This window comes from Buceros rhinoceros, unplaced genomic scaffold (assembly GCF_000710305.1).
Source record: "Buceros rhinoceros silvestris isolate BGI_N320 unplaced genomic scaffold, ASM71030v1 scaffold17121, whole genome shotgun sequence".
NCBI lineage: Eukaryota > Metazoa > Chordata > Aves > Bucerotiformes > Bucerotidae > Buceros > Buceros rhinoceros.
Genome location: NW_010393847.1, coordinates 8658 through 20845, shown reverse-complemented (window position 1 = coordinate 20845; position 12188 = coordinate 8658). Strand labels below are relative to the sequence as shown.

General features: G+C 44.1%; 1 protein-coding gene across 1 annotated transcript in view; it reads left to right on the top strand.

The window, feature by feature from the left end:
* Positions 1–3348: 3348 nt before the first annotated feature.
* The window catches only part of LOC104501254 (unconventional myosin-VIIa-like), a gene marked incomplete at its 3' end in the record, with an annotated part of 17475 nt that continues 8635 nt past the window's right edge, over positions 3349–12188 (top strand). The window contains exons 1-9 of the mRNA XM_010145034.1: positions 3349–3366; positions 4274–4387; positions 6026–6178; positions 6936–7120; positions 7947–8068; positions 8736–8878; positions 8970–9083; positions 10891–11044; positions 11989–12065. Of these exons, the coding sequence (XP_010143336.1) occupies positions 3349–3366; positions 4274–4387; positions 6026–6178; positions 6936–7120; positions 7947–8068; positions 8736–8878; positions 8970–9083; positions 10891–11044; positions 11989–12065 (1080 nt within the window). The remainder of the gene's footprint in view (positions 3367–4273; positions 4388–6025; positions 6179–6935; positions 7121–7946; positions 8069–8735; positions 8879–8969; positions 9084–10890; positions 11045–11988; positions 12066–12188) is intronic.

The following is a 12188-nucleotide window of genomic DNA, read 5'->3' as shown; positions in this document are numbered from 1 at the left end:
CTTCTGCGTCCACTCTCGGCTGCTATCGCAGACCAGATCCGGAGCTAGCTGTAGTTGTGATGTGATGCGGTATGGCTGTGCTTTGTGTTTGCACGTACCACTCCCTCTTTGTTCTGGGTAGACATCTGTGCTCTGTTTCTGGTTTCTGGCATGGTTGAAAACGTATCTGTCAGTTGTGAGTCACAGTGGACGACCGTGGCCCATCTTGGGCCTATGTTTGCTCCGCACCATGCTTCTGTACCACCTTGCATAGGAACAGGTCATCACATTCTCGGAGTTAATACATAGATCCCGTTCCTGAGTCCTGAATAAGAACATGACTATTTTGCCATAAGAATAACTGAGTACGAGAGACAGAAGCTCCTTCCTGAGAGACTGTAAAAAGAACAGAAAAACCCCAGGCAGCCAGAAAGAACAGATTCATGATGCATTGCTAAATTTTCATAGATGTTGTGCTACATGATTGAGAATCATCGTAGTTACAGATGAGCTCTGGAGGTTGCCCTAGACTCACAGGGAAAATCAATTCTTCGTATAGTCAGCAGGTGTGGTGCTGGGGACACAGCACCAGCAGTTTCTCCATGTGCCAGCTTTTGTTATTAAGTGTGACATTCCACTGCTCTTCTTGTTATTGGGTCACCCTAGTGAAAATTACGTTTTTAATTCCTGCTATAAAACGTGTGTTAGCATTGCACTTCCACAGAGCAGACTGTCATGTCTTGAAGTTTCTGTTTATTTTTCACTTTGGATCACCATCCATGTTGTAATTTTGATAATTAGTTATTCTTAGCATAACTTACGATGACTTTGAAGCGGTGAATCATTCTGGGCTTGGTCAGAAACCCTCTTCAATCCATACTACTCTATAGCCCTTTATAGCCGCAAATAGTGCCCCAAGATCCTGGAGCTTGCCAAGCACTTCCTAGTTTCCACTTTCCCACCCTCATAGCCCTCCTTATGGTTCAGACATGGATTTAACCCACAATAGCAGCAGTACCTTGCACACGGGAGTATATCTGCTCCTTCCATTCACTCAGAAGAAAGGGCTGTTTACGCACCCACCAATTTTAAAAAAGACCACGATATATGGAAGCTGCATAACATGGATTAAAAAAAGTGGGCAGCTGGAGGAAAGCAAGTGATAAAATGAGCCCTAACCTCTTACTTCAACATTTTCTTCTAACATTGAAGTTTGTTAAAACAAGAGGGAGAAAAAAAGTGGTATCCCCAAACTTCACTTTGAGGGTTTTTTCCACGGCAATCTTCATTTTTCAAGGGCATGGATTTCCAAGAATAAATTGGCGACTTGAAACACTTTTCTGATAATTTAGTTGGAAATTTCTAAATCTCAAAACTTGTATAGCTCCACCATAAAATGAAGATAAATCATAAAATTATTGAAATGATTCAGTTAGGAAAGGAATGAAATCTGGGTACTTCTCAAAAAGGTGTATCACCCATATTACACAGAATTGTAAATAGTTTTCAGAAATTTTAAGCATAAGATTTTCAAGACCTTACACACAATAGAAGAAATCTCAAGGCTTTCAGTGAAATCATTGGTTAAGTATCCCATTAATCACTAATATTAATGGTACTGCAAAGGGGGATTTTGAGGATTATCTGTGAGGCATCAGTAGAAAATGGACCACTCAGCCTAGTTCATTTCTGGTTTTCTTGTTTTGCTCAAAATTCCCAGAGAACCTGTACAAAACCCAGCCAAGCAAAATTTAGAGCCAGAATAAAAGAACTTTTCAGAAGGCTACAAGAAAATAAGAAATTTGCAATTGAGTGTCAAGATAAAACTGGAGCAGGTGTCTCTCTTCTTCCTGGGGGATGTTCTGAGGGGTCACAGACTTGCCTGGGATAGGTGCCAGAGGTCGATTTCTGGTCCTGTAGTGATCACTCGTCTTCTTGTAAAAAGGTTTCCAAGCAGTTTGCTGTCAAATGAACGGACAGAAGGAATGCAGATGATTCAGTATGTCCACTGAGCATGAGTCGTTAGAATCTCTTTTGAGACAAAATGCTAAGAAAACATCATTGATAACAGATCACAGAAGGGCAAAAATAGAATTAATTTTTCATCCAAGGTCAGCATTTTAATTATTGCAAGTATTTCATGCTTACTATCATCAACTTTGAGCTGAGCCTTTTCTCTGGGTGTGCTGGAACAATGGATAGAGGGGGCAATCCTTTAGAGAGGTGGAGGGAGCAGAATGGATCACACAGCTGTGAGAAGCTTGTGAGTATGAGGCTGTGTTGATCTGGGCAATAACTGACGTCTGCTCACACAGCAGCTACTGATCACAGGTTACTCAACAGCCTTAATCGGGGATCACTCCTGCTAGTAGGAAGAAATAACAGGGGAAAAAAAAACTGTCTGGAACTCTGGAAACACGTAAAGTGAACTTTGCAGAGCTTTTGCCTCTGATTTCCACACACAGTAAAAGGCATACAGCAGCCTTCCTGCTGTAGCAAGTGTGGGGGCCAGCAAATCACACTTAGTCCTGGAATCACTCCCAAAATCCAGCTGCAGTAGCCTATGTGTCAGGAAGCAGCTTCTGAAGACTTTGGTTCCTTGGTTGTTCCAAGGATCACAGCCTAAACAGCATCATCCCGTAATCAAAGGACTGATGTAGATTTCTGGCCACGAATCTTTTCACTATTATGTTCCTGATAGTGAGCTCCTAATTTTACTGGTTTTGCTTCCAATTCCTTATTTTTCTGCTCATGCCTTTATTGCAACCCCTCCCATTCCAGCCAAGAAAGGTGAAATCTAGACCATCACAGTTTCTCTGTGGTGGTAGTTTCAGGCTGTGAGGGTCTGAGGAAACCAAGCATCTTAGCAAAGTATGAATTCAATTGGGGTGGCTGGGCTGGCCACTTGTAGGAACTGAACTGCTGCGTCAATGGGCCTGCCAAAGTTAACTCGATTGTGTACTGAATTCCATTGCGTTGTGGGGCCTTTTTATTTATGAGCCAAATGAAGTTCAGCCAGTAAATGCGCCTAGCATTTGATTGAGGGAACTATTCAGTATAAAAATGTGCACAGGGTTGAGAACATCTCCAGGGTTATGTGGTGGAACTCGGAGCAGACCACCGCCTCAGTGCTGCAGATCTTCACTTTGGGTAGATGGTTTCATTGTTTCCTCATCGGGTGTAGCTTATTATGATCTCCTTTGCTTTAATGAAATCTGTAAAGATAATTATTTTAAGGCATTTTGCTGTTACTTTTACAAGGAAACATCTCCACCCCACTGTCTGTTCTGATCAAATCCTGAGCCCTTTTCTGGCCTAAGGTTATGTTCTTCTTTGCACTACAGGTTACATACAGTGATCTGAAACATAATGGTGGTTTTCAGAAAGGTAAGTCCTATTCCTTACTGTAATTTACTGACCTGCCTGTGGGCCAAAGAGGAGAAAATAACCTTAATATCATGGTCCACGTCAGAAAGAAAGTGGCAATAACTCAGTATCAACAAGGTATAAAAGAATATCAATCTAGACTAGAGATGCAGAGGCGCCTTGCCTGGCCTGGCTGTGCCCATTCTGAGCTGGTGACCTCTGTCACAAGGTGTGGCACTGAAACTGCACAGAAACTACCCTCTGGAGTTTTATTCCACACAAATGAGAGCTTTAGCCCACAACATTCTTCATAACCTTGTACAATGCTTATAGGTGCTTTACACTACAGTTGTTTGGTTTTAAATGTAAGCCTGTAAAGTATTTTGAGAGGAAACAGAACTATTTTTTCAGGAAAAAACTTGGAAGTTTTACAGTAAATGCTACAGCATGCAACTAAAGTTGTATACAAGAAGATACTTGGCTAGATAGCCAGTTCCACAGCAGGAGTAAGTATGAACTACCCACTGAAGATCTGACCTACAGCTTTGTTCAATTTTAACTCCAGCCACTACAGTAAACCTTTCTGTCTGAATCTGTATTAATGCCTGGAGCAGAAGAAGGTGTTCCTGGGGCTTGGAGGTAGTGGAGCTGAGTAATTGCCGTTCTTCTAAAAGGTGTTGCCTCATTTCCTCTTGTGAGGCAGCTGGGCCTGATGACTCATCTGAAGTCATGTTCCGGGTCAGCCGTGGTGCTGTGGGTAGAATTCAGAAGTCCCGATACTATAACCATTTGTACTGCCTGCGAGCAGTAAGAACTTCTCCAGTTAAACATTGCTAAAGAAATCAAATCACTGAAAAATTAAGACCAAGAGATGCACGCCTGCGAGCTACATGTCACTGTACTTGACAATAGCTTTTCTTCTCCCCAGGGTGATCATGTGTGGCTGGACACTCAATCAAACAGTGAATTTAATGTCCCTATTGGGGCAGTTGTGAAGGACTCGGACTCAGGACGGATCTTGCTGGAGGATGATGAAGGCAAGGTGGGCTACACTATACCTTAGTGTAAAAGATGAACATAAAATTTAAGTGTCCAAAGTACAGAAGAATGGCTCTCTTAGCTCAGAGCAAAGCTCCGTCTAGCCACATGGTCTGACTTGGATAATATCTGGTAGGATATACTGAAGGAAAGAATATAAAAATAAGGCAAGTATAGGGTGATACCCCAGTATACCCAGGTCCCAGCACTATGACGATTTAGAGCTTCCTGAGCTGGAGGTTCACAGAGTCACAGAATCATTTGGGTTGGAAGACACCTTTAAGTTCATCAAGGCCAACCATTAACTCAGCCAAGCCACCACTAAACCATGTCCCTCAGCACCACATCTACATACCTTTTAAATACCTCCAGGGATGGTAAGTTCACCACTTCCCTAGGCAACCTTTTCCAATGCTTCACAACCATTCCTGTAAAGAAATTTTTCCTAATATCCAACCTAAACCTTTCCTGGTGCAACTTGAGGTCAGTTCCTCTTGCACTATTGTTTGTAACCTGGGAGAAGAGACTGAGCCCCACCTCACTACAACGTCCTCTCAGCTAGTTGTAGACAGTGAGAAGGTCTCCCCTCAGCCTCCTTTTCTCCAGATTGAAAACTCCAGTTCCCTCAGCCGTTCCTCACAGGACTTGTGCTCCAGACCCTTCACCAGCTTCACTGCCCTTCTCTGGACATGCTCCAGCACCTCAATGTCCTTCTTGAAGTGAGAGGTCCAAAACTGGACACAGTGCTCAAGGTGTGGCCTCACCAGTGCTGAGTACAGGGGGACAATCACCTCTCTACTCCTGCTGGCCACACTGTTTCTGATACAAGCCAGGATGCCGTTGGCCTTCTTAGCCACCTGGGCAACACCCCCAGGTCCTTTTCTGCCGGGCAGTTTCCAGCCTCTCTACCCCAAGCCTGTAGCATTGCAGGGGTTTGTTGTGACCCAAGTGCAGCACCCAGCACTTGGCTTTGTTGAACCTCATACAATTGGCCTTAGCCCATTGATCCAGCCTGTCCAGATCCTCCTATCCAGAGCCTCCCTACAAGCAGATCAACACACTCACCTAACTTGGTGATTGTGAACTACTGAGGGTGCACTCAATCCCCTCATCCAGGTCATTAATAAATAATTTAAAGAGAACAGGCCCCAGTACTGAGCCCCGGGGAACACCAGCTGTGACCGGCCACCAACTGGATTTATTGCCATTCAGCACTACTCTTTGGGCCCAGTCATCCAGTCAGGTTTTTATATCTAGTTAAGAAAAGGCACTGGGCAGACTCCAATCCCTAAATTTGGTGAAGCTTTAGGTGAAATCATGATCCCACTAAAGTTAGTTGGTGTTTCATCCCTACCTTGTACAATGTTGTGGCTGTGATGACCTGACAGAGCTGTACTCTGAACAATGCTAAATTGGGTGATGTCCAGAACCCACCTGAATGGCCTCATCCAGTGTTTTAAATCATCTGGTCCTGGGGAGCAGCAAACCAGTTAATTTCTGTAGTTCAGTCAGCGGTTTATTATAATGTTCTGGTTTGAGCATGAAAGCTCCAAAAATCCATACTGAAGCTCACTCTGGCCTAACATGGCTCTCCGTTTGACTGTGAGCAATAGCATGAGACATTATGCCTCACCTTTTTCAGGAACACTGGATCACGGCTCGGAATATGCACATGGTGCGCCTCATGCACCCCTCCTCTGCCCAGGGGGTGGAAGACATGATCCGCCTTGGGGATCTCCATGAAGCAGGCATGGTGCACAACCTTCTCATCCGCCACCAAGAGCACAAAATCTATGTGAGTGCCGAGGTCACCAGACATAGTATGCTCAGGAAAGACCTCTACTACACACTTAGTGGAGTGCCCTGAGCAGTCTGCAAGACTTTCATACATGGGGCCCTCTGCTTCCCTTACTGGCTGAGGAGACACAACATACTGTTCCTCTTCTTTCACTCAAGTACTCTGGCTGTGAAGAATAGACTGATAGCAGTCTCTGAATATCTCTGAGATATGCTTGGGTAGTGACCTGCTTACTTTTTCCTGGAGTGACCATTTCCACCACAGACTGACAGGTAGCTTAATCCAGCCCATGTTACAGCTTAGAGTAGCTGTTACCTGCAGCTGTGACACAGGATCAATCTAACTAGTACCCATTGACACGATTTAGATGATTGTCTTCCAGTCCAAGTCAATGTTTACTTGATTTTAATGTAATAAAATAGATGAAGAATATATCTGGATATTTAGGGCATCTGTTTTCATGTCCATTACAGGTTTTATCTGTGACTGAGCAATTTGGCATTTGTAGTTTCCTTGTTCCTTAGTTCCCTGTTTGTAATATGATAATAATATTCAGGTTCTTCCATGCCTTGCCTCCCATGTTACATACACTGTACGAGAGGAGCTGCCTCTTACAACGCAGATGTGATGATGTTTAGCGTAAACTTTCCCAGGCTTCCCTCCTGGGTCTGTTTAGATTTACACTGCAAGTGGCTTTGTTTGTGTCCTTGTTTGCAGTTTTGCTGCTAGAGGTAACCTCATAACTGTTTTCCAGACTTACACAGGATCAATCTTGGTAGCAGTGAATCCATACCAGCTGCTGCCCCTCTACACAGTCGATCAGATCAGACTGTACTGTAACAGGAGGATTGGAGAGCTACCACCTCATGTCTTCGCCATTGCAGACAACTGTTATTTCAATATGAAGAGGAACAAGAAAGATCAGTGCTGTGTGATCAGGTGACTGGCCTCAGAGAGGACAAGTAGCAGCAACCAAGTCTGGCATGCTTTTGGGGCACCATTGTGGACACAGGAGACCTTCCAAATGGAAGGGCACAGATAAGACTAGAGACAACAGGAAGGAAGTATTTTCTCCCCTGCTACTTCATTTTCAGTGAGGGCTGCAAAAGGTAGAACATAAGCAAGGGCTTTCTAAAGTCTAGTGTTTTTCCCCAGAATCTTTCAAAGTGGTGATACACTCTGCACATGGTCACTACATCTAGAAACCTAAAATATGAGCCTGTGTGATGTAAGGCTACTTGTTACGTTGTGGTACTTAAGTTACATGTATTTTCCGATAATAGAGATTTCCTGGAGAGAAACCACCTCTGCTAGCCTGAAGATGGAGGGAAGCTTTCCTCATCCTCAGACACCTATGTACCCATTTTCTGTTATCATCAGTGTGAAGAACCAGATAGTTTCATTGCAATAACACGTGATTATAGCTGAAGCAACTCAGTCGATGTGCTAAGGCCAGCATTGGTAATCCAATAAAGAAGAAAAGCGAGTAGTCATTTAATTTGCCCCAGTACAGAATGTCTTCCGTGGATTTACTTGGCTTTAATCAGCGAGAAAATTTATTCCTCAGCCTAAATCTAAAAAAACAACTTAAAAATTAGCAGATAAGATAATGAAAGACTAAAATTACCCAGTTTTCCATGAAAGACAGTCTGATCTGCCATTCACAGGGTAAATATAAGTGGGATTTGGTTTTTTGTGTGCCATTTCAACACCCTAGCCAAAACAGACGAAAAGAAACCTGTAATGATTTTGTTTCTTACTGCAGTGGAGAATCTGGAGCTGGGAAGACGGAAAGCACAAAGCTAATATTACAGTTTTTGGCAGCTGTCAGTGGCCAGCATTCCTGGATAGAGCAGCAAATCCTAGAGGCCAACCCCATTCTGGAAGGTGGGTTATTTAGCGAACATGCCTGATTTACCAGGATTTTTGTATCAGGATAAAAAAATTCAAAAACTGAACTTTGAACCATTGTATTTGTGAAATTGCTAAAACTTCTGAAACACTGGTGGTGCTGGGTAGAAGTTCTCTATACTTTTCTGCCATGTCCCCATGAAGTCCACGGCAGTTCCAGCTGGAGGAGGTCCACTACTAGTATGTAACCCGGAACTGCAGGAGTACAAGAGTCCTTAGGAATGCAGAGCCCAAGGTAAAGACCCCTGGTTTGGCATTTGCACTCGATAGTGGCAAAGTGACTGGCCAAGCACGGATGCATCTATAGGGGACCTCCCTAAGACACCCATCTTTCACTGTAGAGGGATCAAATATCTTGCCAGTAAGCCCTTCTGGAGGGCTTCAGACTTGCCCAGGTCTCTTGGCTGGCCAAATACAGGCCACATTTGGATCACCTGAAAATGTCTTTTAGGTCCCAGTTACCTGGATGCACAGTATCCCTGTCTCTCTCTTTAGGAGGCAGCCTGAGAACAGCCATTCTTCAGTGCTTAGTTCAGGACGCAACGTGTAACATACTAGCAGCAAAACAGAAAGCCATATAAACTAGACCTTATGTTCATTAACTGCAATAATCCAGACAGTATCTCTGACCCTTGCCCATCAGCTTTCGGAAATGCCAAGACGATTCGAAATGACAATTCCAGCCGCTTCGGGAAATACATTGATATTCACTTCAATCAAAGTGGTGTGATAGAAGGAGCCCGGGTAGAACAGTTCCTTTTGGAGAAGTCTCGGGTTTGCCGGCAGGTGAGGGCGCTGGCAGACGTACATTCTGCCTGCTTCTGTGTTACAAGCTTATGCTGACAAGGCTCTCTGTTGGCCTATTTCTTTCTTTAAGGCTCCAGAGGAGAGGAATTACCACATCTTCTACTGCATGCTAATGGGGATGAACACAGAGCAGAAAAAGATGCTGAATCTGGGAACTGCTTCAGAGTACACTTATCTCACTATGGTAATCGTCTCTGCTTCTCCATTATCCCTCTGTCATTTGCTTCTTCCAGCGAGCAATTACAATCAATAGGAGCTGCAGTGGGTAGTTACCAAATATGAACAGTTCTTTCCTTGGAATACCAGAAGCAGTAACACCGAAAGTCCTGTAAGTCTCAGTTACAGAGACATTGTAATGTAACGTCCACCAGCTTGTGGCAGTTCAAACCTTTCTGTCAAAGTCTCCCCAGGGAAGTGGTGGATTCCCCAACATCAGACACTTTTAAGATTCAGCTGGAGAGGGTGCTGGGCTATCTTGTCTGGGCTTTTGCCAAGAAAGGTTAGACCAGACAATCCTTGAGGACCTTCTGACCTGGTATTCTATGATTCTATGGAAGTCAGACTTAACATCTTAAAGCAGGTGGGAAATATGCCTCACTCTCACAGGCACTCAGATTTCAGATGAAAGCAAGGGATATCATGCCAGGGAGAGTAATAGTCAGGTGTGTATACCTTAGGGAAAAATGAATAAGGGGAAACAGTGCCAAGAATCTGAGTCCTTATATCTGATAAAACTTAGACACATCATGCAGGAAGCTGGCATTCCATCTAATCTCCAACAGCTCATGTTAATGTCCCTGTCTGGGTTTATGTTGCTGTAGTGGCAGGAGTGGGATGTTCATACATGAGATTTTTGAACTTAGCTAATTGGGTGGTTTAAGGGCATGAAAGCCATTGTGAAAATCCCGTTCGTGAGCCTGAGCAGACGCCTCACGTTAAATATGTTAGCTGGTTTGACTTGGGATGTTCTACAGCCACGGAAAAGATGGGACTATGTCCTGCCTCTGCTGAAGTTAAAGGGAGGCGGGTATCTAGTTTCAGAGGAAATTAAATCAACCCTATAAAGCTGTTTCTGGAGTCTCAAAAGCAAAACCATTAAAGTTGCTGGAGATTTTTTCAAATTTAATGTTTTCAAAATAGTAGTGACCTCTCAGCAAGTGCTGCTGAGTGCAATTCACACATTGGCCATTCCATAAAAGGGTCTGAAGTTCCCTGGGTCAGCAGTAGGGCAGTATAATACAGAGACAGGAGGCTTAGATTAAAGGAGAGCATGTCCATGGTTTTGTTCAGGTCAGCTGTTGGCATAAGCTGGCACGTTTACATGCTGTAAACGGAAATGTCTAGGAATACTTCACTTTTGTAATCATCACACTATATTGTTGGTAATAGAAGGGATAAAAAAGGCAATTTCCCATCTCCATTAGAAGATTGGAAATAGTTTCTATCAGGAGCAGCATCCTGCTGTGCAGACTTTGTTGAAGGTTCTTCTCATGCTCCCTTGGATGCTTCCATCTGCCTTCCACTAGAACATAATATACCTACTCTGAGATTTGCCATCTAGAACCAATCCAGTCCAACTTGCTTTGGTTTGGGATTAGGGCTCTTAAGTGTCAATCGACAAGCCAGAGAGAGGAAACCAAAGAAACAGGCATGGCCAGCCATAACTGTAGGTAACCTTGTTTAAGTTTCCTGACCGTCTATGCTCCAGAGCAGCCCTAACCTCAGCTTTTCCGTTTGGCTTCCCCAGTATTCTGTCTAGCCCTGGAGAAATGCATTGTTTACCCCTCCTTTAACGGGTTCTTCTTGAGAGTAGAGATAAGGGAAGAAACAGTCATGGGAAGAGCATATAGTGCAATATTACATTGCACCTTGTGGCAAGTGGCTCACAGGGCATCCACATTGTGTACAAGGGTTTGTCAGCCTGCAGATCCTTTCTTCCCTGAATGAGTACCAGGAGGATTTTCTTTACCTGTGTGTATGGTGTCTTGCAGGGCAAGTGCACGTCCTGTGACGGACGGAATGATGCAAAGGATTATGCCCACATCCGCTCGGCTATGAAGATCCTTATGTTTTCAGATTCTGAACACTGGGACATCAGCAAGCTGCTGGCTGCGATCCTGCACCTAGGGAACGTAGAGTTTGAAGGTAAACTCAGCCTTGCCTGTGCTCGGCCTTTCCTCACATTTGATGGTAAAGGCCTAAAGGTGCTGCCTGCTTCCATCTGTACAGATGAGGTGGTGCTGCTCCGTCCTGTGTAAACAAGTGAAGAGGGTTGGAAGGGCAGGCAGATAAGCACCATGAAATTCTGATCCGTGACTCCACTGCCTAGTGTTTTGAAAAACGTAATTTTATTATCATTTTGACACAATATCAAGTTTCCAAGGTTATAAATAGGCACTCATCACACAAACTGAAACAACAGATAATATAATACCATGTTACCTTTGCTGATTAGTGTGTTACACAAACCAGAGGACACGGGAGCAGCTGAGTGAGGTTTGCAACAGAGGTGATAGCAGTCATGCTACTGGCTAGGTTTGGTGAACACTCACCTGCTTAAGTGCTCTTCCAGTGTGGCACAGGCACAGCGTGAGACACCTACCAGTGGGATGCCAGAAGCTCTCACATTAAAAAGACTCCTCTCGCTTTGTCATTCAGATGGACCAATACAGTGATGTCAGCTGGATTCTTTGGAGTAAAGTTAGCTGCTAACACAAGGGATTTCCCTCATTCCCCTTCATTGTCTAAATTTCCCACATACACGAGACACAGAAAAGAAATATTTCAGTCATCTACCACTTCCCCAGATCCCCAATAGCTACCATTTACAGTTCATAACCTTGTCAGTTTTGCTGCTATTTTTAGCCTGATGTTCTGGAATTGTAAAGGCCCCATACACCCCAGGATCCCTGGGAGAAAACTGGACCCTCCTCAGTAAAATCATCAAACCCGGGAGTTTCAAAAGAGGACTTATTGCGTTGCCACGTTCCCAGAGCTGCAGGGTTACAGAAATACATCTGCAATAACAGCACAGGCCCCCACCACAGCAGAAATTACTCACCCTGAGACTGACTGTTTCCTCATTGTAGCGGCTGTGTACGAGAACTTGGACTGCTCTGATGTGATGGACTCACCACACTTTTCAATCGCAACCAAATTGCTTGAGGTAATGGACTTCCATCTTCTCCTACCAGTTCTCTCCTTCACCCTTGCTCCCTGAGGACACTGACAAAGCTCCTCTGTGGAGTGTTTAGACATGGACACACATATAATGGGCATGTCCCCTTCT